The sequence below is a fragment of the Notolepis coatsorum genome, assembly GCF_963971535.1.
Source record: "Notolepis coatsorum genome assembly, chromosome: 20".
NCBI classification, from domain to species: Eukaryota; Metazoa; Chordata; class Actinopteri; order Aulopiformes; family Paralepididae; genus Notolepis; species Notolepis coatsorum.
This window is the reverse complement of record NC_140184.1, coordinates 63076998-63100098: the sequence shown is the minus strand read 5'-3', so window position 1 is coordinate 63100098 and position 23101 is coordinate 63076998. Positions and strand designations below refer to the sequence as shown.

General features: G+C 43.5%; 1 protein-coding gene across 2 annotated transcripts in view; it reads left to right on the top strand.

Annotated features, from left to right (window-relative positions):
* The window catches only part of adpgk2 (ADP-dependent glucokinase 2), an 82412-nt gene that overhangs the window by 4615 nt on the left and 54696 nt on the right, over positions 1-23101 (top strand). For both annotated transcript variants that reach the window (XR_014620824.1, XM_084337262.1), the window contains exon 2: positions 20015-20174. Coding sequence is in view for 1 of the 2 variants with exons in the window: in XM_084337262.1 (XP_084193388.1) it covers positions 20015-20174 (160 nt within the window). In the remaining variant the exon portion in view is untranslated. The remainder of the gene's footprint in view (positions 1-20014; positions 20175-23101) is intronic.

Here is a 23101-nt window from a genome sequence, read left to right as displayed (position 1 = left end):
GGGGCACAGGTGCTCCTAAATGAAAAAAGTTAGGAGCACACAAAGAAATTTAGGAGCACCCAAAAATATTTAGGAGCACAGTGAAAATATTTCAAGTAAAAGATTTTTTTTTTCAAAGATAAATGTATTTTAGCTCTTGCTACAGCCCTGCATGTTTACATTTTGTATTTTGTACTTGATGTTCATTAACATGTGCTGTCCCTATCAAATAAACTATCAAATCAAACTACTGCTACAAAAGTAACAGTCACTTAACTTTAGCTTTTGCCCCTTTTATGCATACAATGCCTATGTTTTGGCTGTGTTGCTCTTCTAGAGAAATAATCCTTTCAGGGTTGCCTATTGAAATACTGTACACCTCCAGTACAGAAACATTGTTTATGAGTTTGCGTGTCAGGTAGACCATTGATTGACAGTCGAGTCTGCCAATTACGTCACACCGCTTGCACTCCGGCTTGAGTGCAATGTGGGACTTGTAGTTTTTTAACGATTCTCACGGCGGAGGAAAAAAAAGAGAGGCTGTAATCTGTACTCGCACAGCGTGCGCATAATTGATTTTTACGGTTCGCACACACATATTTTTAGGGACATACAGGGCTGTACGCTAAGCTTTTTCACTAGGGGCACACTTGCCCCTAAATGAGAAATTTAGGGGCAAAGAATATTTTTTAGGGGCAAATTTTTAAATAACTATTTTACCATTATAGTAGGGCTGGGCGATATGGCCTCTAAATGATATTGCGATATTTTTTGGCCATATCACGATACACAATATATATCGCAATATTTTGACATTTCCTAAAGCACTTAAAATGCTTGATTTAACCCTTTGATGCATACAGTCACGCCAATATGATGATTATAATAAGTCCCTGCAACATATGTTTGCATTATTAAACCATGAAGATGCTTTAAAAAATAATTTAATGAAAATGTACTAAGAGTAGTCTACTGACACACTAATAAAAAAATGTATTTACATCTAAGACTATTTATATAAAAACTCTTGGGTGCCCTTTTTTTGCACAGTACTGTGTTTTCTATCCACTTTAGCCAAACACACACACACACACATATATATATATATATATATATATACTACTGTGAGAAAATAATAATTACACACAAAGGGATAATGGCTTATAGCAGACTTAATGATTTTAGAATATTTCAGATAATGAAATTAAATGTTTATCATCAACTATCCAGTTAGTATTTATACTGTCTGTAACGTTTGGCTACTTTAAATCATTGAATGTAGAGAGAGAGAGAGAGAGAGAGAGAGAGGGGGCGAGAACGCACAAGAGAGCCAGCCCCCCCCCCCCCCCCCCCCCCCGGGTTTTGTTCTAGGTTCGCGTTTTGATCGTCTAAGCTGCCGTAGGTGATGACGTCACACTCGAATGTAAACAGGAAGAGTCTAACACGGAGATGGAAAGTGGATGATATACAGAAACGAATAACTAATAAATATTAAGTTATGTTTAAACTTCTGTTGTCAAGCGTTGTCATATTGTCAATATAACCCACCCCCTTTCCTCACTTTTCCACCGTCCCTGCTTCACTCGGGACCACCAGCTAACGTTAGCCTATAGCTCCGCCGTCCCTGCTTCACTCCGGACCACCAGCTAACGTTAGCCCATTGCTCGTGTCAATTAAATTGCATGTTATTAAATGTCCGCGCTGGTCTGTCTAATGAAATTACAACCGCAACATTATGTCGCCTGTACAGCCCTGCTTGTAGGCTAATGTTAGTGTAGTGAAATGCGAATGAAGGGGTGAAATCACTATTCGCAAGCTTGCGAGTAGATATAATTTTTCATTCGCACCGGCCAAATTAGGGGGCAATTTGCGACGATCTCGTCGCAGCGTACAGGCCTGACATATGCGAGCAATTTGGTCGCACTGTAGAGCCCTGTGGTTGCCTTCCTTTTTCTTCCTGCTTTGGGGGTGGAGGTCTGCTCTGGTGTTGGGCAGTTCAAAGGTGGCTCGGGAGGGCTTGGTACTACCTGGACATCTTGCATCCTCCTTTTTCTTCTTGCTTTGGGGGTGGACGTCTGCTCCTGTGTTGGGCAGTTTGATGGCAGTTCTGGGGGGCTTGGTGGTACCGGTAGGCCTACATCTTGCTCCGGTACCTGTGCGGCATCTGGCTTATTGATGGCATTCAGTGTTTTCTTTTTAGCATAATGCCTGTTCGAATTTTCTCTCAATTTTTTTTCCCTTTCATATTGTTTGGAGGTAAGATCTTCCATTTTCTTGATCTTACCATTTTCCTTTTGTTTTTGATATCTAGAAATGGAAAGGAAGCATGCCATACAATTAGGAAAAACGTATATGGACAGACCCTACACTATGCACTGGATGGCTTATGTATTGTGTGTGTGTGTGTGTGTGTTACAGTAGGACCTGACTTTCTTAGAGTGTGTGTCCTACAGTAGGGTTCTCCCTGTGTGTGTGTGTGTCCTACAGTAGGGACTGCTTACAAAGTGCGAGTGTGTACACAATGTGTACTACACATCCTCTAGTAAGGGCCAGAAAGCTGGACATCCTATCAACTAAATGGCTTGTATGAGGCTTCCTGTAAACTAGCATGTTTGCTAATGACTCTGTACCATTCCCAACCCCCCTAACCTCTCTCTCCTTCCTTCTGTACTCGTCCAGCAGGTCGGGGTTGTTGTAAACCTTTTCTCTGAATTTAGCTAACCTAGCCTTTGCTAACGCTTTCTTTTTCTCAGTGGCTGACTGTCTGCAATGAAACAGGAAAGTTAGTAAATTACATCAAAATTAACTGTTTATGATACGCATTTTATTATTACTATGTAATTACAACGTTATGAACACTTAATGTTGAAGTGTTACCAATTAGGCCTAACAAAATAAATTGTTTGGTTCCTGTTGGTTGTCAGTTAAGGCCATGGGGAATTTATTTAATTAAAATCTTTATTTAATTTTTTCCCACTGCGACTATGGATAGGGAATTTCTTTATTTAATTAAAATGTACACGACAACATGGATGCATGTACTCTGCCAGCATGTTTAATATCCATAATACTAAAGGTTTGACTAAGATTTTTATGAAACTTTTTCAACTCATAAAATAAATGGGGTCGCACCTAAATCGTCAGGGTCGGTCGGCAACCGGAACCAAACCATTTATTTTGATAAGCCCTGCTGTTCTGAAGGTCCAGATTAACACTGAAAGTCTGCGTTTATTATTTTGTATAACTTATATATTGTTTATATATATAAGATATATATCTTCACGTCATCTGTTTTACGTGCCAGTATTTATCATTCGCCTTTTGTATATGTCCCATTCTTAACGCCGTAGGCGCCAGCGCGCGCCCCTCTAGACATGTTCGAGACATGCCCAGGCAAGTCCTGAGAGAGTATACTGTTCTGTGTGGGTGAACAGACTCAGTCCACAGGTAACCAGCTACAGAGTGTGTTGTGGAGAAGACGTTTCGTGCAGTTGTACACAGACCGAAAGCAACGTATCGTTATAGAGAGCCGAATGGCTAATTAGATACAACTATAATATTGTCGAGCCACTATTGGCACAGTATAGTGACTTGTGTGAGCGAAGTAACGTATCGTTATAGTTGAACTCAGCAACGTCCCGGATCTACAAGACCTATTAAAGACTTTCTGCGGGTTAGCCTTAAGTACAAAAGGGGGCTAACTAGCTATCACCATGCCAACAGGCTTTTGGACTAATAGCTATTAATCCTGCCATCGGGCGCTAGGAATACAAGGACCGGTTCCGTACGAGACCCTTTCCTCCCCAGCGACGAACGGATTATCCTAAGTGTGTCTGCAGCCCTCTGGAGTAGGAACTCTAGAGGACCACCGTCTCTATCCACCATCTTGCTTTTCCCTGTTCGACGTGCTTCTTATCAATCCACTCCACGCTTCAATGGTCGAGTACTAGTAGTTAAAGACTATCGTTACCTCTGACGTTGTTGCCCTGACATTCCATTATTAATAGGGATGCACCGAAATTTCGGCACCGAAGGTTTTCGGCCGAAAATGGCAAAAAATGGCCTTTCGGCTTTCGGCCGAAAGAGTTTTTTCACCGAAAATATGTCACCGAAACAGAAACAACCTGTAACCTAACGCGTGTTGTTGTGATGATGTCGCGCTGTCGGGAGTCGCGCTGTTTCTATGTAAACTGCGCGCAATGCGTCCAATAAATGCGTCTTTAACATGCTTTATATCCTTATTTGCTATATGCCGCGGTTAATCACTGAGTGATCTAATATGCATATTGTATGGTGGTGACTATCCAAACATACTGCAGTCACCGAGAGGCTAACACGGGGAAATAATGGTACCTGCCAGACGCGCCGCTCGCCACATAACCACGGATCCAGGATACTGTGTTTGGTTAGTTTATTGTAGTTAAAACAGTTCATATAGTATCATAAAATAGAATGAGTCACGGTTTGATTCATCATAGTGTAGCGTACGTGCGGTCAGCAAAGTGTGACTTCCCCGTTCACCCCCTCATTGTTACTGTTTCCGAAACCCGCAGGTGAACAGCTGACTTTACTACTACGACACCAAGTTTTCAAGTTTCAAGTTTCTTTAATAGTTGTCATACAGAAGTACAGAATACTTTTATACAAAATGCTTCTTACTGTTGCGCTCCAGAGACTGTGCAAGACAAGATAAGTATGAAATAAAATAACATAGTAAAATTAGAAGTAAAAAAAAATGAGGTCACAGTGTTCAGTTTAGACATATGTACAATGTTCGATGCAGAATAGACGTAGTTACCATACAATATACAATACTGTAGTGTGCAGTGTACTAATATACAATACTATATAGTGCAAGGCAGAAATGGGACGAGGTGCAATTTAGGTACAATTCACAGTAGGTGTACGAGTTGTAGTGCAAATCCTTTATCAATAAATATAAAGTGTAAGTGTGTTTGTGTGATCTAAAGTGTGGAGAGTGGGTGCTGCAGTGTGTTGTTTGTTTGAGTGAGTGTGTGCGTGTGGGTGTGTGTGCTGTGTGCATTTGATGGTTGTTGCATAGTGATTATTGTTCGTTTAGCAGCCTGATGGCCTGGGGATAGAAGCTTCTTCTGAGTCTTTCTGTGCTCGCCTTAAGACTCCGGTATCGCTTGCCTGACCGCAGCAGTTCAAAGAGGCAGTTGTTCGGGTGGCTCGAGTCCTTAATAATTCTCGTAGCCTTCCCCTTGCACCGCTTGTTGTAAATGTTCTGGAGGGTGGGAAGCCCCCCTCCAATTGTGCGTTCGGCTGAACGTGTCACTCTTTGTAGTCTGCTACGGTCTTGTGCAGTGCTATTCCCAAACCAGGAGGTGATGTTGCCGGTCAGGATGCTCTCTATTGTACATGAGTAGAAGTTCCTAAGGATCTTCTGACTGACTTGGAACTTCCTTAGGCGCCTGAGGAAGTAGAGGCGTTGTCGTGCCTTCTTCACAACACTGTCAATGTGTGTGGTCCATGTCAAGTCCTCGGATATGTGGGCTCCGAGGTACTTGAAACTGTTCACTCTCTCAACCGGTGCCCCGTTGATGCTGAGGGGGCTGTAGTCCTTGACCCCCGACCTCCTGAAGTCCACAATCATCTCTTTTGTTTTGCTGACGTTCAGGGAGAGGCAGTTCTCCTGACACCACTGTGACAGGTTCTCTACCTCTTCCAGGTAGGCCCTTTCGTCGTTGGCAGAGATCAGGCCCACCACTACTGTGTCATCAGCAAATTTGATGATGGTGTTGTTCCGCTGTGCTACGCAGTCATGTGTGTACAGGGAGTAGAGGAGGGGGCTCAGAACACAGCCCTGGGGGGCCCCTATGTTGACCCATTTGTGAATGACGTGATCAATGACGTGACCCTAACAACCCGAATTGTGTATACCTGTCACCAACAAGCCGGCCCCTAATTATTACATAATCTCATTTCACAGTAATAATTACCAATACTTCAATTAATATAAAACATCACAATACAAATTTCGTTCCAATTTTTTTTCTTTTTTTTCCGATTTCTTTTGTGCGCAAGGAGTTCATAGTTCATACATAAGGTCTTGATATAAGGTCTTGATACTCTTCTTAAATCAACCAAAGTCAAGTCAATTCAAACCTCAGAGTCACGAAAAAGTCAAAATAATCCAAAATCATGAGAAAGAAACAAAGCCTTCATGACTGTCGACTCCTGAAGAAGGCAAATCTTTGTCACAGGTCTATAGGGAAAGCTGCGGGTCCGCGTCTTAATCCAGACCTTTCGCACAGGTCCGATCTTGTCTGGCATCGTCTCTGTAATCCTCCCAATGATTCAGGAATTCCGTGGTGCGGAATCGTCCATTATTGAGCACTATGTCATCGGGGGTGAAGTTCCGCTTGATCCTTGTTCTGTCGTTCCTGTAATTGTGGCAGGTATGTGAGATGTCTACTGTTGAGAATTGATTCCACTTCGTGGAGTACTGTCTGGAGTCCCTCCTCATCCTCTTCTCTCTATACCATCCTCCTCTCCTCTCCTCCTCCATCCTCCTCTCTCTGTCCTCTCTTCCTCCTCCTCTTGCCATCCTCTCCTCTCTTTCTCCTCCTCTCCTCCTTTCTCCATGTGCTGCTCTCTCAGCTTCTGCAAGTCGATTCTGAAACTGTTCAATGGATCCATATCTCTGAGACACCACGTCACTGAGGCTGCGTTGTTCTCTCTCCGCCTGCTCTTTCATCCTCTTCAAACTCTTCCTCAACCAACCAACACCTCCATCATTCTCTACTGAGGCTTTATGCGCTGCAGTACCAGTCTTATGCACTGGGGGAAGACCACTCCCTCCATCTTTCCAGTATGGGTTCAACTCCAGCTTATGCAGACCAGCCTGTTGGATGGCCTCTGCTTTGGCTTTCTCCTCCTCTTGTCTCTTCTTCTCCTTTTTGATCTTTTTTGACCTTTTCTTCTTCTTGGTCTTGAAGATGGTCTCCTGCTGTATCTGATGAAGACGTTGGTCGAGCTCTGGGAGGAGCCATGTGTTCTCTCCTCTCTGAATCTTTAACTCCTGCTTGGCCTCGTCGATCACCTCCTGATGAATTTTACGTTTATACTCCATCTTATTGGTGCTGCTCGAGCTTTCAGAACTAGCTCCGAACGCTGCCATGACACTGTCGTCTCCTCCAACTGGTCCATTTACAGTCCATCCAAGCATCGTATTGACTGCATATGGCCCTCCATTCACACTTCGGATGACTTCCAGTGGTTCTAAGGCTCTGGGAACGTTCAGACCAATCAACATCTCCACGTCTGCATCTATCTGTGGCAGATAGACATGCTTCAGATGAGGCAATTTTTCCAGATCTTGCTGTTGTGGGATGTTACCTCGATTGACAGGCATTTGATGTTGTGCAAAGATTTTTGGTATTTTACAGTATCGGTCACCGTCCAATCCAGCGACTTCCAAGTCAGATGTAGTGCAACTACACCCCCAGCACAGACTCTTCAATCTCCTTCAGGCAGACGATACAGGAGTCTGAAATCAAATAGTTTGAAAACTGATCTCCCTTTTGTCTTTAACACTTTCTTCGCCAGGCTTATGTACATCATTATACCCCTCTCTGCCAGCTCTATTTGTCTATGGAGAAGTTCCCCTTCTTTGCAGGGCTATAACTTTTTTAATTGTATTGCTAAATTGACATTACTATGGCCCATTCAACGTCAATTATCTATCGTTCAGGACGTAGGAACGTTATACTTTTTCATTCACATATTCATACTAAAATACGGTCTAAAGTATAAGTATGTTTTTATCGTTTTCTGCAGATTTCTCCAGAACGTGATTTTATAGCCCTAAATGCATTATATTGATGATCAAATACAGTTTGATAGTGATCTGCGCGAGATAAAAAAATTCAAATGGACGTGCTTCTAGAAGTTACTACTTATCATCTGATGTTGACCGGATGGGGGGGGGGGGTCGTTTATAATTCCGTGGCCAACGTTAGATGATTCATCTAGTGTGGGTGATATGATCATTAGAACAGTTAGTATCGAACACGTTAAAAAAAAACGCTAAAACTCACGTAGCTTCCTCGTAGCGTTGGGCGATGAGCGTGGAGCAGAAATATTCCTATTATGGGATGTTGAAATATGTGATCCATCTCCAGGTTGTATAATAGTATATATGTCCAAATCATGTTGTTTATCGAGTTATTGGTAACGGATTGCTATCCATTGTGTCTAGCTCGAGTCCCGGGACTATTAGCGAGTGATCGGACCGAATTGGAATGAGCACCAGCTTCCGTTTCCGGTTTGGGCGATCCGCCGATCGGCCACCAGATGGCGCTCCTGAACCGTTGGAGAGTTGAGAGGGGATCAACCAGGGCTGTACGCTAAGCTTTTTCACTAGGGGCACACTTGCCCCTAAATGAGACATTTAGGGGCAAAAAATATTTTTTAGGGGCACATTTTTAAATAACAATTTTACCATTATTAAAAAAATATGTTCCTCCTGCCTCATTACTGTGGTCCTTTTATTTAACATTTAAGTGCGTTTGTTTTCAGGTTTGTATCTTTTATAATGAACCAACTGAGAAAGTGTGTAAATCACTAATAGAACAAAAACAACAAACTGTGTGTGTTTGTGTGTGTGTGTGTGCGCGCGCTTGTGTAGTGCTCCTTGAATGAGATCACCACAACACACACACACCATTGCATTAATCAGGAGGACAAGAAACTCTGCATACATTTGTTTCACAATGAAAAGTGCTTTAGAAATCAAATGAATTATTATTGTAAATAACCCCATGAAAGGTTTATTATTTGTATGGGTAATTACCTGCTTCATATTTGTGATGTTACTGGTTTCAGGGTGTGCCTAAAGTGATCAATGTGTTGGGCCGTTTATAGAGATCTATGCCAATTAATGTTTATGTATATCCGGGACTTTTTTTAGTAAGAATTGAGAGGTATTTGTATATGTGACCTTTATTTTGAAAACCGTGTTGCGACGCAACCTTATTTACATTTGCGCTTTTGACAGTGAAATGTTCAGTCCAACTTAGCTCGAAGGAAAGACTAATCAAAAAGGTTTAATTGACCCGTATGAGGCTCTTACGGTAGGACTTTGATTGTTTATAGAAGTGGAATGTAATACTATGCTAAACGAGAAATAAACAGTTTGTGACAGCCAGTAAAGTTGCAAGCCACTTTCATTTCATATACGGGGACACCGTGACAATTATTAGTATTATCTTATTTGCATATTGTCTCATTATTAGATAGATAGATAGGTTGATATTTTATAAATTTAAGTAGACAGTATTTCACGTCCTAATAGTGGGCTACTACTACTCACCTAATGCATGGCTGAACCTGAACGTTAGAAGTGTCCGTGTCCCCGTCAATCAATCATCACATCATCACGTCAATCATCATCATCTTATCATCTCTCCACATCGGACGTGGTTGTCATAAGATGGACTGATATCCACTCCGTTGTTCTTGCAGAGCAAAATTTGTATCTTAAATGTATTGAAATGAGGTGCTTCTTTGGCGATGCAATAGTCCATATTGAAAGGAAGAGAGGCCACATTCAGTTTCGTTTTGCTAGGAATTATGGGATTTGGTGTTGGATGTATAGACTACGCAGATAGGGACATGGTCTTTAATCGCACGATAGACTACAAGTACCAAGTATATAGCGTGACCTAGATTCACTCCACACGCAAATCTTTTTTTTCACTCAGGCTATCTGTGATCGCAGTAAGTTCATTCATTGCCGACAGATTCTTTCATAGCACCACGACATTGTGTCGCACTGACAGCTCGCGTGAGTGGCGTCATCACACGCCTTGGATAATTTAGGAGTGAAATGCGAATGTAAGGCTTGAAAGCACTACTCGCAAGCCCGCCCCCAGATAATATTTACCAATCGCAACGGCCAATTAAAGGGGCAATTCGCGATCATATCATTGCAGTGTACAGGCCTGTCAACAGTAGATCTCAAGTCTCCGGGGGAGAAATATGATTGCGATCACAGATTTTTGAAATATTGATCTCAATGACGTGTTACGGCGTCATTGGCAGAATTAGCATGGCGGGGAATGACGAGTTTAGGCGTCTCTGGCAGAGAAAGTGTTAAAAAGAAAAGAAAAATAAACTCAACAAAAAGACACTGACTGACTGCTTCCCCCGAACTGAGACTGGGAGGCTCACGCTGCCCCGTTACTTCCTGATCCTGCTGTACAGGCGCACCAACCGACCTGTAGGAGTCGACATCCACAACGTCCAATCCCCACCCACCAGCTTTCCCACCCCTAACACTGCCAATTGTGTTAGTATGAACGACCAGCCAAGCTGGTAGCAACGCCGAGAGCTGGGCTCGAACCCAGCATCTCCTCCGTTAGTGGCAAGCGCCTTGCCCACTGCGCCACTTAGCCGCCCGACAATAAACAATCTTGAGTAAAAGCTCTGTACTGTACACAATGTGCAGGACATACATGTACATACATGTGATGATGCAGGCAGGATTATTATTGAACCGAGTAAAGTTTGGGCAAACATTGTGGACATTATTAGTGTGTGTGTGTGTGTTTCTCCAAGTCCAAAGTATAGCATGAAGATTAAGCCTAGAGAGACACTATTGCATCACTTTTGAGCAGATAGCCTGGCTGACAACACAGCTCTGCTCTTGACATAATTAGGGGTAAGGAAAGATAGTACATTGCAACACCTTTGCTCCATGTATTGTATTGACACAATTACTTGTGTATTTAAACATTTTAAAATACATGGGCCTAATAATATTCTTTGGGGGGGGGGGGGGGGTTATTAAAAAAATAAAAATAATAAACAGCTTAGCTGCAAACATTTATTTAGCTGTGGTCAGTACAGTACAGACAAACAAGACAATAAATAAATCAAATCAGGCAATAGGGAGGTGTAGTCTGACGTCACTTTAGACCGCCCGCATGGTCCACCCCGTTTAGGGATTTATCATTGGGAAAATGTATTATCGGCTATTGTAATAATTCTGCCTCATGAACATTGGCAAGCTTTCCATTTTTGCACAAAATTTGTTCCCTTCTATCATTAACATTATTATTGAAGATATAATGTTTGTAGTGTTTTTGCTGGAGCCACTTTATCCAGAACGGCACGACCCCCCAAAGTTTCGATATATTGTAGTGATTGTTAATTGTACATAATTCACCCACGGAACTATTGTTAGGAACAAGAGTTCCGCCCGGACATTATATGAGGTGGCACTACCTGCCACCACGAGTCAGTCGTTCTGCACGCAACGGAGCAGTAGCTTGTTGTATTTTGTGTATTGAATAAAAGCTGTTCGCTCTACCGAGCTACCGTCTCCGACTCCCATCTCTCGGCACTACACTGGTGACCCCGACGTTGGTCTCGCTGAAGTATCAGGGACCGGACCGAACATGGCAAACGATGCCGTTATTATTCGATTGCCGGAGTTTTGGGAGCATTCTGCGGCGGCGTGGTTCGCGCAAGCAGAGGCGCAGTTCGCCCTACGAGGGGTTGACGACGACGGCGCGCGATATTACCACGTCGTCTCGAGCCTCGGGAGCACTACAGCGGCGAGGACGGTAGGCTTCATAACAGCTCCGCCTGCACGGAATAAATATGAGGCGTTTAAGACGCACCTACTCAGAATTTTTGAGTTGTCACCGTCTGAGCGGGCCCGACGCTTGCTGGATATACGTGGCTTGGGAGACAGCAAGCCGTCGGCGCATATGGAGATGATGCTGAACCTGCTGGGCGCCGAGCAGCCGAACTTTTTATTTAAAGAGCTGTTCCTCAGACACATGCCGCCACGGGTACAGACGGCACTAGCCAATACAAACATTGTGGATCCCCGTGCTCTGGCAGAGGAGGCAGATCGGTTCTACCTGGCCACTCGACACTTTACCCCAGGGCTAATAGCCTCGACTCGCGGTTACACGCCGCAGGGGGGAGGGGCGAGGAAGAACAGGAGCAGCGCTGCCGCAGGCCTGTGTTTTTACCACGCACGTTTCGGCGCCAGGGCGACAAGATGCCGTTCCCCTTGCACTTTCGGCATAACGCAGAAACGCAGACACCGGCGCCCAGTAGCAGCGGTGAGCGCAGGTATGTCGAACCGGCTGCTTTTCATTAGAGACACACTCTCCGGTTGCAAATTCCTCTGCGACACCGGAGCTCAGAGGAGCGTCCTGCCAGCTACGAAAGAGGACACCGCCGGCGATAATAGAGGTCCACGCCTGACGACCGCCAACGATACCCCTATCCGCACCTACGGTACAAGGACCGTGGAACTGTGTTTTGGGGGCCAGCGGTTCACGTGGGACTGCATCACGGCCGACATTTCGTTCCCACTTCTCGGGGCAGATTTCCTGGGTGCACACGGTCTCCTCGTGGACATTAGACATGGCCGCCTAATAAACGCACGGACACGGGCTTCGTTGGCATGTGTCCGCGATGAGGCGACATACGGCGGCCTTCTTACAGCTTTCACCGACCACGAACCCCTCACGACGTCTGAGTCAAAGGTAGCGGAGCCATGGTCGGCACGACAAGAGCTCGCGTACGATTCCGAGGGCGCCGCGGGACACGTCGCCGGAAAGCCCAACGTCGTCATCGGAGCTGTACAGCCGGACCTCGACTACGTCGACAGGGGCTCGGAACAGGCCTCCGACCACGACATCCAGGCCCTCGGGACTGCAGATTCCAGTCTACGCCTGGAGGACGTCGCGATTGGTCACTCGGGTCCGACGCTGCGGGATGACCTATCCACCGGACACCCTAGCCCACAGGCCCCTGAGGACTGGCGAAGGCTCGCCTTTGAGGTGGGGTACAACCACCACAAGATTGAACCCGCCCACATAGACATTTCCCAGCCCTTAGAGCTGGCCCTCTCCCCCCGCCGGGGCCGTCCGCCGCTACCCCGGGACCCGCCAACGACGGAGCCGTCGTTGGCCTCGTCGACGTCTGTGCCCCCGGGTGTCGGGGAGGACACGGGCGCTTGCGCCGCCCCTACCTCCCCGCCCCTGGCTTTCCGCACTCACCGTGGCCGGTTCATGCCCCCGGGCGCCGTGGAGGGCGCAATCGCTTGCACCGCGCCCCGGGTTGTCCGCTCACGCCGCGGCCGGGTCGTTGTCTCTCCCCGCCGTGGAGATTTTGACCATGGTTGAATTCTGGGGGGGCTTGTGTAGTGATTGTTAATTGTACATAATTCACCCACGGAACTATTGTTAGGAACAAGAGTTCCGCCCGGACATTATATGAGGTGGCACTACCTGCCACCACGAGTCAGTCGTTCTGCACGCAACGGAGCAGTAGCTTGTTGTATTTTGTGTATTGAATAAAAGCTGTTCGCTCTACCGAGCTACCGTCTCCGACTCCCATCTCTCGGCACTACAATATCGATTTTCCAAGCTTGGCTCCGTTCAGCCTCGGCTCAGCACACTCACTAACAACAACCAACGTTACGTGATAACGTGCATACGCACAACAGCTAACAACCAATCAGTGAAGGAGATGGCCGAGAGCGACGGAGACCCGGAAGGAGACCCAGAGCGGTAGGACTCACTCAACAACAAGGCTTGCTAGGCTAATTAGCTTGCACAGCGTTGTTTTATATATTTACGTGCCGAGTATGTGTGTGGCGTGAATTCTGAGGCCACGTTTATAGTAGTGGGGGTATACAGTGGAAGTCGTTTCAATATATTGTGGCGGAAGAGAGTATTTTAGTGTCATATTTAGCACATTGTCATGGAATACACAGCTTAGAAGCAACATGCTGGCTAGGTTAACTAGCTTGCACGGCACTGTTTTATATATTTACGTGCCGAGTATGTGTGTGTTTTGAATTCTGAGGCCACGTTTATAGTAGTGTGGGAGTGGACGTCGTTTCAATATATTGTGGCGGAAGAGAGTATTTTAGTGTCATATTTATTGTCATGAGATACTCCGCTTGTCGGCTAACTGCTAACGTGCGCGGACTGATGACGACATCAACTCGACTTGAGACATTCGCAGCAGCATATTAGAAGTTAATTAAACTTGACAGACATTATATCGACGATAATTATCGATATCGAATTATATGAAAATAATTTTATAATTTTATCGCGATAACGTTTTTGGTCATATCGCCCAGCCCTACGTTATATCAAACGCCTTTTCTGCTGTATATATACGAATGAAATAAAACAAACTGCGTAGCATCCGGACTATTACAGAGCATCTATGGATGAAATGGGGGCGGCGGGGAACGCCGATTACTATTATTGATTAGCAATACAGTGTGCGTTCAATATACCATTTTCACTGATCGATCACGTTGCGTTTTAAAACAATGTCCAATCCATCTGTAATTTGGGTGAATAGTATCCTACCGTCAGGCCATGTGATCGCCGGCAGCATTTCGTCATTAGTCATCGGAATCTGGTAGATCGATATGTCCATTGGCTAATCATAAATCCCATTATTCCAGGCTGAAATATGCGTTCGGTAACGGGATCAAAGATGGAGGGTGTTCGTTTGGAACCGAGGCTCATATGAAACGCCCACAGACTGTAAAAAGATAATTTTTTTCAATTGCCCTCAATGATACTGCAGTGGAGCGATGGCGCCCCTAAGCGGATCTGGCCGGTATTGCATGTTTCGAAAATCAAATATGTGGGTAGGTCCTGCAAGTCGATTGCGGACGTTAATAGCTTTATTAATATGGAATAAAACAATAACAACTCGCCACGAGTTAACTCGTGGCTCTGGTCCTCAACGGGTGGAATAGAAACACGAGTTAACAACACACAATGCTGGCTACATATGACATGTATCTATCATAACCATAGGCACTATATTTGTAGGCTATTGATGACTTACTTATTTCATGAACGCACTCACTGGGAAAGCAGACAGCAGTGGAACACATGGGCGGCAAGATGGCCACTGCATTTAAACCACATTAGTACCCCTGGGCTGTCCAGAGAGATGCATGACTATAAATAATAGGACCCCTGGGCCATCAAAGAAGTGCCTGACTGGAAATAATAATACACAGCATAACAGATACTGGGGAATTTACAACAATTATTGTTTAAGCATTTTTGGTAGAAATAAAATTGTACGTAATTATTTTACGATTAATTGCTAATTGTTTCATGTTGAGCTATAGATTGTGGATGAATACACACAGAAAGGTACACCATGCCAATGTTCATGCTTTATTTGTTTTAAACAAGACGATTTACAAATGTGTCCATTGGAAATACATTGCAATTTCAAGCGAGGTGGACCGGCCGGAAACAACAATGACGTAACCACTACACCTCCCTATAACGCCACAGTAAAAAAAAAAAAGAAAAAAAAGGAGATCAGCACTAAGCTAAAAGAAAAGAAAAACATACCCCCTACTCATTGTCATCACACCAGGTCCAGTTTGTCCAGTAAAGGAAGGGGGTAAGGTGTGTCTGTGTCATTGAACACACATAGAACCAACTTTTCATCCCTACTGTTGAGGCATTCTTATACAGAGTGGCTGGCTGCAGTACTGTAGAATGACCTACATTTCCATCCATCCATCCATCCATCTATATATTTATTCATTTATTTATTAATTCGATAATAAATACATTGATGTAACCTAACTTGTGAAAGTGTTTCTTTATACTATGCACTGTGAAAGAGGTAGGCCAAGTGAAAAATGCATCCTAAAAAGACATAAGCCACGGTTTCTTAGGGGAACAACACCCAGATTAAGCATTTCAATGTTATTTCCATGGCCTAAGGAGGGTCAGTCAGTACATTGAGCCATAGAGCCAGAAACCAAGCGGGTGATATCATCATCAGGTATAAAGTCGTGAGCTGCTCCATTGACAATGAATGGGAAACTGATTTTGTGGAGCCATAGAATGTTTGTTTGAGTTTTTCTTTCCAACATGAGCTTTATTTTATTGTAATGTTCTTAGTTCCGAAACATATCATCCACAAAGAGATCCTCAGTATCATCTTATACCATCTTTCCCAATTCATTGTCTATGGAGTTGTTTCAGAATTTATACATTTTACATTTAGTCATTTAGCTGATGCTTTTATCCAAAGCGACTTACACGTTTTGTACAACAAGACAGCAGGAAGGGTACAACTCTATCAGCTGAGTAACAATGTTCATCAAAGTGTTGAGTTCTACAGTGTAGGTTAGTATTTATTAGGACAAGTGCATGACCGTAAGGTTAGTTAGTGTACATACATGATGACATCACCAATTTGAGTTTTAACTTAAGCACTGTAGTTTATGGATTTGAGAGAGTTGTTCATGTTCAATAATATTCTTGGACTGTCTTAGACCATATGAATAACATGTATGAATTCTGAAATTGTGCGTAGTTTACTTTTGAGGCTCACCAATGGTTTACATCTTGTGGTGAATCCTCTGTATTCACTCTGGTGTCAGTCTTCTCTTGATTGTTGAATTTGACACAGATACCTCATGAGAGTGCTGGCTAACTGTTGTGAAGGGGATTTTCTTCATCAGGGAAATAATTCTTCCTTCATCCACCACAGTTGTTTTCTGTGGTCTTTTGGGTATTTTGGCGTTGCTGAGCTCACCAGTGTGTTATTTCTTTTTAAGAATGTACCAAACTAGGGATGCCCCGATCGATCGGCCAGCGTTCGGTATCGGCCGATATTCAGTATAAATATGAGATTGGTGAATTCCGATAATGCTTTATTTTCGCCGATCGTGAAAACCGATCGAAGACATGCGCGGAAAACATGATCCAATTCTCAGCGGAGTTCTCACTCGCTGACTTCTCTCTCATGCGTACCTTTCACCCAAATCTAATCTGAACAACCGTTGCGTTGATTGGTTGGTTAGTGAATGGGGGCGGGGCTGTCATAGAATAATATTGGTCCCGCAGGCAGGAATACTATCCTCGAGTTAACCTAATTTATACAAATGGAAGTATTGATTTCGCCGTAACGAATCATTAAAAAAATATACCGTTAACTGGAATATGTTAGTTTCTTACACATATGTTGGATTATGTAATTGGTCATCGCGAATTAAGCGGTGGTTATCCTATAGCCCTAGTTATGTACATTTCAACAAAGTGGAGCCGCAGGGGACTTCCATATAGGGATGTCCCGATCCGATCACGTGATCGGAATCGGCGTCGATCACGTGCTTTTCAGAGTATCGGGGATCGGGAAAAAATTATAATAAAAATCGGCAGTCAAAAAAAGAAAATTTTTATTCAACAAACATGACCATGTCCACGTCTTAAACTCATACGGAGGCCTTAGTTTTGGTTTTAAATTACATATAATATATCATCATTAATGTATTTATTGTCACACAGAGCAGAATAATTATCCACAACAAACACATTCCCCTTTAATTTTCACCGTTGCAACAAACATTCCCTTTAATTTAGACGCTACACGCTACACGCGACCACAACAACAACACGTCGCTCCCGAAACACAGTTAATATCCACTGACTTGAGCAGCTAGACTTAATGTCAGAGGTTTGGAACTAAGCATTTTAAAATATAAAGTCAAGCCAGTTGCAATGTTTGCAAGGAGGAGATTCCGCGTGGAGGAAAAACTCATGAAGCAGCAGGCTGGAGGCGAAGTTTTCAGACTAAATTTTCACCTGGAGGATAACGTTACGTGACTGAGGTTTATCGTCGCCGTTTCAGACCAGAATGGACCATTACGTAAGTCGAACACTGAATGTATACTAATGTGCAAACATATATTGAAACTTTTAATATTTCTCATATGAAGCAGGAGCACATTTCTCAGGGTGAATGTAATAATAAAAGCCTCCGCTCTCGCGCCCCGGACTATTATAGGCAACAGATGGGCTTGTCTCGCTCTAGTTTCTGACAAAAATGCGTCAAAATTGATTACTAATGTGAAAGATCGGATCGGAAACGATCGGATCGATAGATATTTAAAATCACATGCTCGGGATCGGATCGGAAGCAAAAAAAGGCGATCGGGACATCCCTACTTCCATAGCATACGCCTTCAAATCCTCTTACCTTGACGATTAAAAGCCTCCACAATTTAGAAAACCGTATACCCATGGCTGGTGTTGATATTTTACGATGCCAGCTTGTGAGAATTCGTTGTAGCCAGCCAGCTAACGTTAATGCCATTCAGAATTGATTAACATAGCTACAACAACTTACTTACTTATCCTCTTCGACCCGGTTGGGGCATAAGGTCGCAATCATACACTGCCACTGAATCCTGTCTCGTGCTTTGGCCTGCGCTTCGTCCCAGGAAAGACCCATCTCCTTCAGCTCCATCATCACTGTCCTTCGCCAGGTGTTCTTTGGTCTACCCCTCTTTCTCTTCCCAACTGGGGTCCATCTCAAGGCAACTTTGGGTAACCTTTCATTGGGCATCCTCAATACATGACCGAGCCATCTTAACCTCTGTCTCCTTATCTCAAGAGACATATGCAAGCTGCAAGCTACAACACAGTAACGTTAATATAATTACATGCATCATTGTTTACAATGAACAGTGGGGCTAATCGAAAGGACTGGACACGGACAAGTTAAACAGCAATCAATTAATTAATACAACAGGTAGTTTGAGCTGCACTTTCGTGCCTATACGACCACACCACAGCCACAGGGATATGCGGCTTTGACGAGTTCTCTCTCTCCTGCCGATTAAATTCAGCAGCTCTTCCTCGAGTGCCTGTAGCTGCCTGCATTTGCACAACGGCGTCCATCCCTGCTGCTAGCTAACGTTAAAACGAATCTAAAGTTAGTTGTTCACCAACAATCTACAGACACCAACTGAACAAACGTAGAACCGGACTACACAAGAAGATAGCGAAGCATCATAAATACTTCCGGTCGGGGGGTTTCAAAATAAAACACAGGAAAGATGTTTATTTTGTACATTATCTAACGTTAAAACGAAGCTAAACTAACGTTACAACTATCCTAAAGTTTAAACTAATGAACTAACAAACGTAACAAACGAACAAAATATAACTATTACACTATATACAAGAACACGAGCAAAAACAAACATAAACACGGCTATTATATGGGTTGTTATCAATGGGTTGGTTGAGAAGGGAAGTTTCATCTATCTAGGGAACCTAGATACATCCGGGGTACAATGTTGCATAGGCTGCACGTGGATGAGGGCATGCTGAATGTGATTTGACCAAAGCAGAGTATACACACAGACAGTGGAGCTGTTTGCAGATAGCGAGCATTTTGTCTCGCAGATAAAACAACTACAAGTATAATTATATAATATATATATATATATTTTTTTTTTAAACGATCGGTATCGGCAGTGTATCGGCCGATATGGCTCATAGACGATCGGTGATCGTATCGGTGGCAAAAAACGTGATCGGGGCATCCCTATACCAAACAATTGATTTTGCCACACCTAATGCTTTTGCTATCTCTGATGGGTTTGTTTAGTTTTTTCAGCAAGCTATAACACTGAAGAAGGAATATGTAATTCCGAAACATGTTTGTTTCAGGCTGCCATTAAATACTTGAACCTGAGAGTGCTGGTCTAGCTTCACTGCTTCTAGTTTTTTCAGCCCAATGATGGCTTGCTTCACTGATAGTGACAGCTCTTTGGACCTTTATATTGAGAGTTGGCAGCAACAGATTCCATGAACTCTAGACCTTTTATCTGCTTCTTGCAAATGAGGGAATAACACACACCTGGCCATGGGCCAGCTGAGCAGCCAATTGTTGACTTTTGGTCCCTTAACTCAGGGGTTCCCAAAGTCGGGGGGTCGCCAGATGATAAAACAAATAAATAAATAAAATGCAAAGTCAATGGGGTCAAGCTCTTTCTGTCTGTTTTGACTAAAGGGATTTATTGGCAATTTGGTCTCAACAACAAACAAACAAAAATATAATGTATATATATATATTTGTACTGCAGGGTGCTCAACAGCCAAGCATAGCATCAATAAAGGTCTTGCTTTGTCCACTTCACTTGAACCTGTTTCTCTTTTTTTCCCTCTTGCTTCCTTCCCTCCAGGTTTTGGCGGGTGTGTTGACCTTATAGTGGACGGGGTGTCGTTGCTGAATAAGATTGGCTTGCCACCCACTGACCAGCCTCTGCACCACGACTACATTGAGAACGCACAGCAGCTGGCTCAGAGCTTCGCTTACTTCTTTGCCCCGGGGGCAGCCGCAGAGTGAGTCTGGATCTACTGTTTGTTTGTTTGTGTGTGTGTATGTGGTGGGGAGAGGGGTGTGTGTGTATGTGGTGGGGACAGGAGCGTACGTGTGGGGGTGGTGGGGAGAAGGGCATGTGTGTGTATGTGGTGGGGAGAGGGGTGTGTGTGGTGGGGAGTGGGCCGTTTTTGTGTACTGGGGAGAGGGGCGTGTGTTGTGAGGAGAAGACGGGTGTGTGTGGTGGGGAGAGGCATGTATGTGGTGGGGCGAGGGGCATGTGTGTATGTTGTCTGGAGGGGGCCGTGTGTGGTCTGGAGAGGGCCGTGTGTGGTCTGGAGAGGGGCGTGTGTATGTGGTCTGGAGAGGGGCGTGTGTATGTGGTCTGGAGAGGGGCGTGTATTATGTGGTGGGAAGAGGGGTGTGTGTGTAGTGGGAAGAGGGGCATGTGTTTGTATGTGGTGGGGAGTAAGGCTGTCCCCGAACCGTGTTTTTGGGATTCGAACTTCGTCAGGGTTTTTCGAACGAACGTTCGAACCTTCGTTTTTAATAAATAAAATAATAAAAAAAAGTTAATATTTGTTTTAATACATTTTTTTTTCTTTTTTTTTTTACCATCGTCAAATTAAATCCTCAATTTGAATAAAGTGATTAATCTGATTAAATTAGTATTTTTATTTATTATTAAATCAACTTTCCAGTCCCAGACCCAGCCCAGGGAGAAGCCCCAGCCCAACTTTCTTTAATCAATATAACTCATCAGTTTCTTTTAGTACTATAATATTAGTGTAGCCTAATCTTTATCTGCAACTGTGAAGAAAAACCCCATTGGTTTAAACAGAATAAAAAAATATAAATAAAAAAAAAATAACTTTTATTTTATTAAAAATAAAAAATTCAAATGTTGATTTCGAATTCGAATGCCAACGTAACGAACGAAGGTTCGAACGTTTGGGCTCAGCCCTAGTGGGGAGAGGGGCGCGTGTGTGCAGGGCTGTACAGTGCTACGAGGGCGTAGCATATTGCCCCTAAAAATTGCCTGTGCTAGTAGAAAAAAATATTTGGGGGCACCCTTGCTAGTACTGATTTCAACCCTTTCATTTGTATTTCACTCCTTTTTTTCGAGGAATTTAAACGTTGCGAACTAATCTTGTTGGCCGTTTTCTATATCTCTCCTCCCTCAGTCTCTCTCCATCTGCCCGAGGAGCGGGGCTGTTACTTACACACTTGCGCGACCGACACTCACACATGCACATACGGGTACTTGAGAGGTGCTGTCCGTGCTGAAGCAGAGCAGAGCTCATCATAGCGGAGAGAACGAAACATTCGAAAAAAGCATGCATAGTGCAACCTGTGTAACATTAAGTTACACTGCTATCTCCAATCTTAACGTTAGCAAGCTAAGCATGCATAGCGCGACGTGTGTAACATTAAGTTACACTGCTATCGTTAGCAAGCTAAGCATGCATAGCGCAACCCGTGTAACGTTAAGTAACTTGTGTTCCGCGGGGAAAGACCGGTCATCACTGCATACAACTTTGTTTAATCCAAATATCCATTCAGAAACTTTGTATTATGAAATAATTCTGGGATGTCTGACTATTTCCCTATGCCTTGTTTGGTGCGAGTTCTGACTCGCGAGGTCAGACTCTGCACTGACAGATTTGTGTTCATTGTGCTGCTTTTATAAAGCCTCAAATGACGGCTTACAATATTTCATGAAAGCAAAGTGTTTTGTTTGTCTAAGATTTAAAAAGGTTTAAACTTTACAGCACTGACAAAGTTGAACAAAGTGCTGTACAAGTCCCACAACATAAAAAAAAAACATTATAATTATTTTTTTTTTTATTTACAGTTGATTCCATTTTTATTGCTCAATTCCGCGATTCCGTCCGCGATTCCGTGATCGCGGATTTCATATGGCTCTAGGAGACGGGTGTGTGTGGTGGGGAGAGGCCATCACTGCATACAACTTTGTTTAATCCAAATATCCATTCAGAAACTTTGTATTATGAAATAATTCTGGGATGTCTGACTATTTCCCTATGCCTTGTTTGGTGCGAGTTCAGCTGACACTGTTGACACGCCCACTACGCAAAGTGTGCGCTCTCACACACACACACACACACACACACGCACACACACACGCACACACACACGCACACACACGCACACACACGCACACACACGCACACACGCACGCACACACACACGCACACGCACGCACACGCACACACACACACACACACACACACACACACACACACACACACACACACACACACACACACACACTGCTCCGGTCATGCATCCACTCAACTCATGGAAAATATATCATCAGGCTATTGTTCTAAAAGTATCTCTACTAATAAAATGGAGTATTTAACAGTTTAAGAACTACTTAAACTTTAATTACTGATTTAAGAACTTTCTAAATAAAATAGAAAGTCCCAAAATAGTTTATTTATGACTGCTTGTATTAATTGATCAAAAAGTAGCCATGTGCAGTAATATAGTTATATAAAGGAATAATAAAGCAATGTCGATTATGTTCTTAATAAAAAAAAAAAGATTCTTGCTAAATAATAAAAAAGAACCGATAAGAGTATCGATAAAGTACCGAACCGTTAACACTATGGGTGCCGGCCAGAAATCCGGAAAATTACTGTGGATTGCCAGCGCTATTTGTCTATGGAGAAATTCCCCTTCTTTGCAGGGCTATAACTTTTTAAATTCTATTGCTACATTGCCATTATTAGGGCCCATTCAAAGTCCTATATGTATTGTTCATTGTGTAGCAACGTTAAACTTTTTCATTCACATATTCATAGTAAAGTATGGTCTAATGTATAAGTATGTTTTCATCTCTTTCTGCAGCTTTCTCCAGAACGTGATATATAGCCCCAAATGCATTATATTGATGATGAAATACAGTTTGATGGCAATCGGG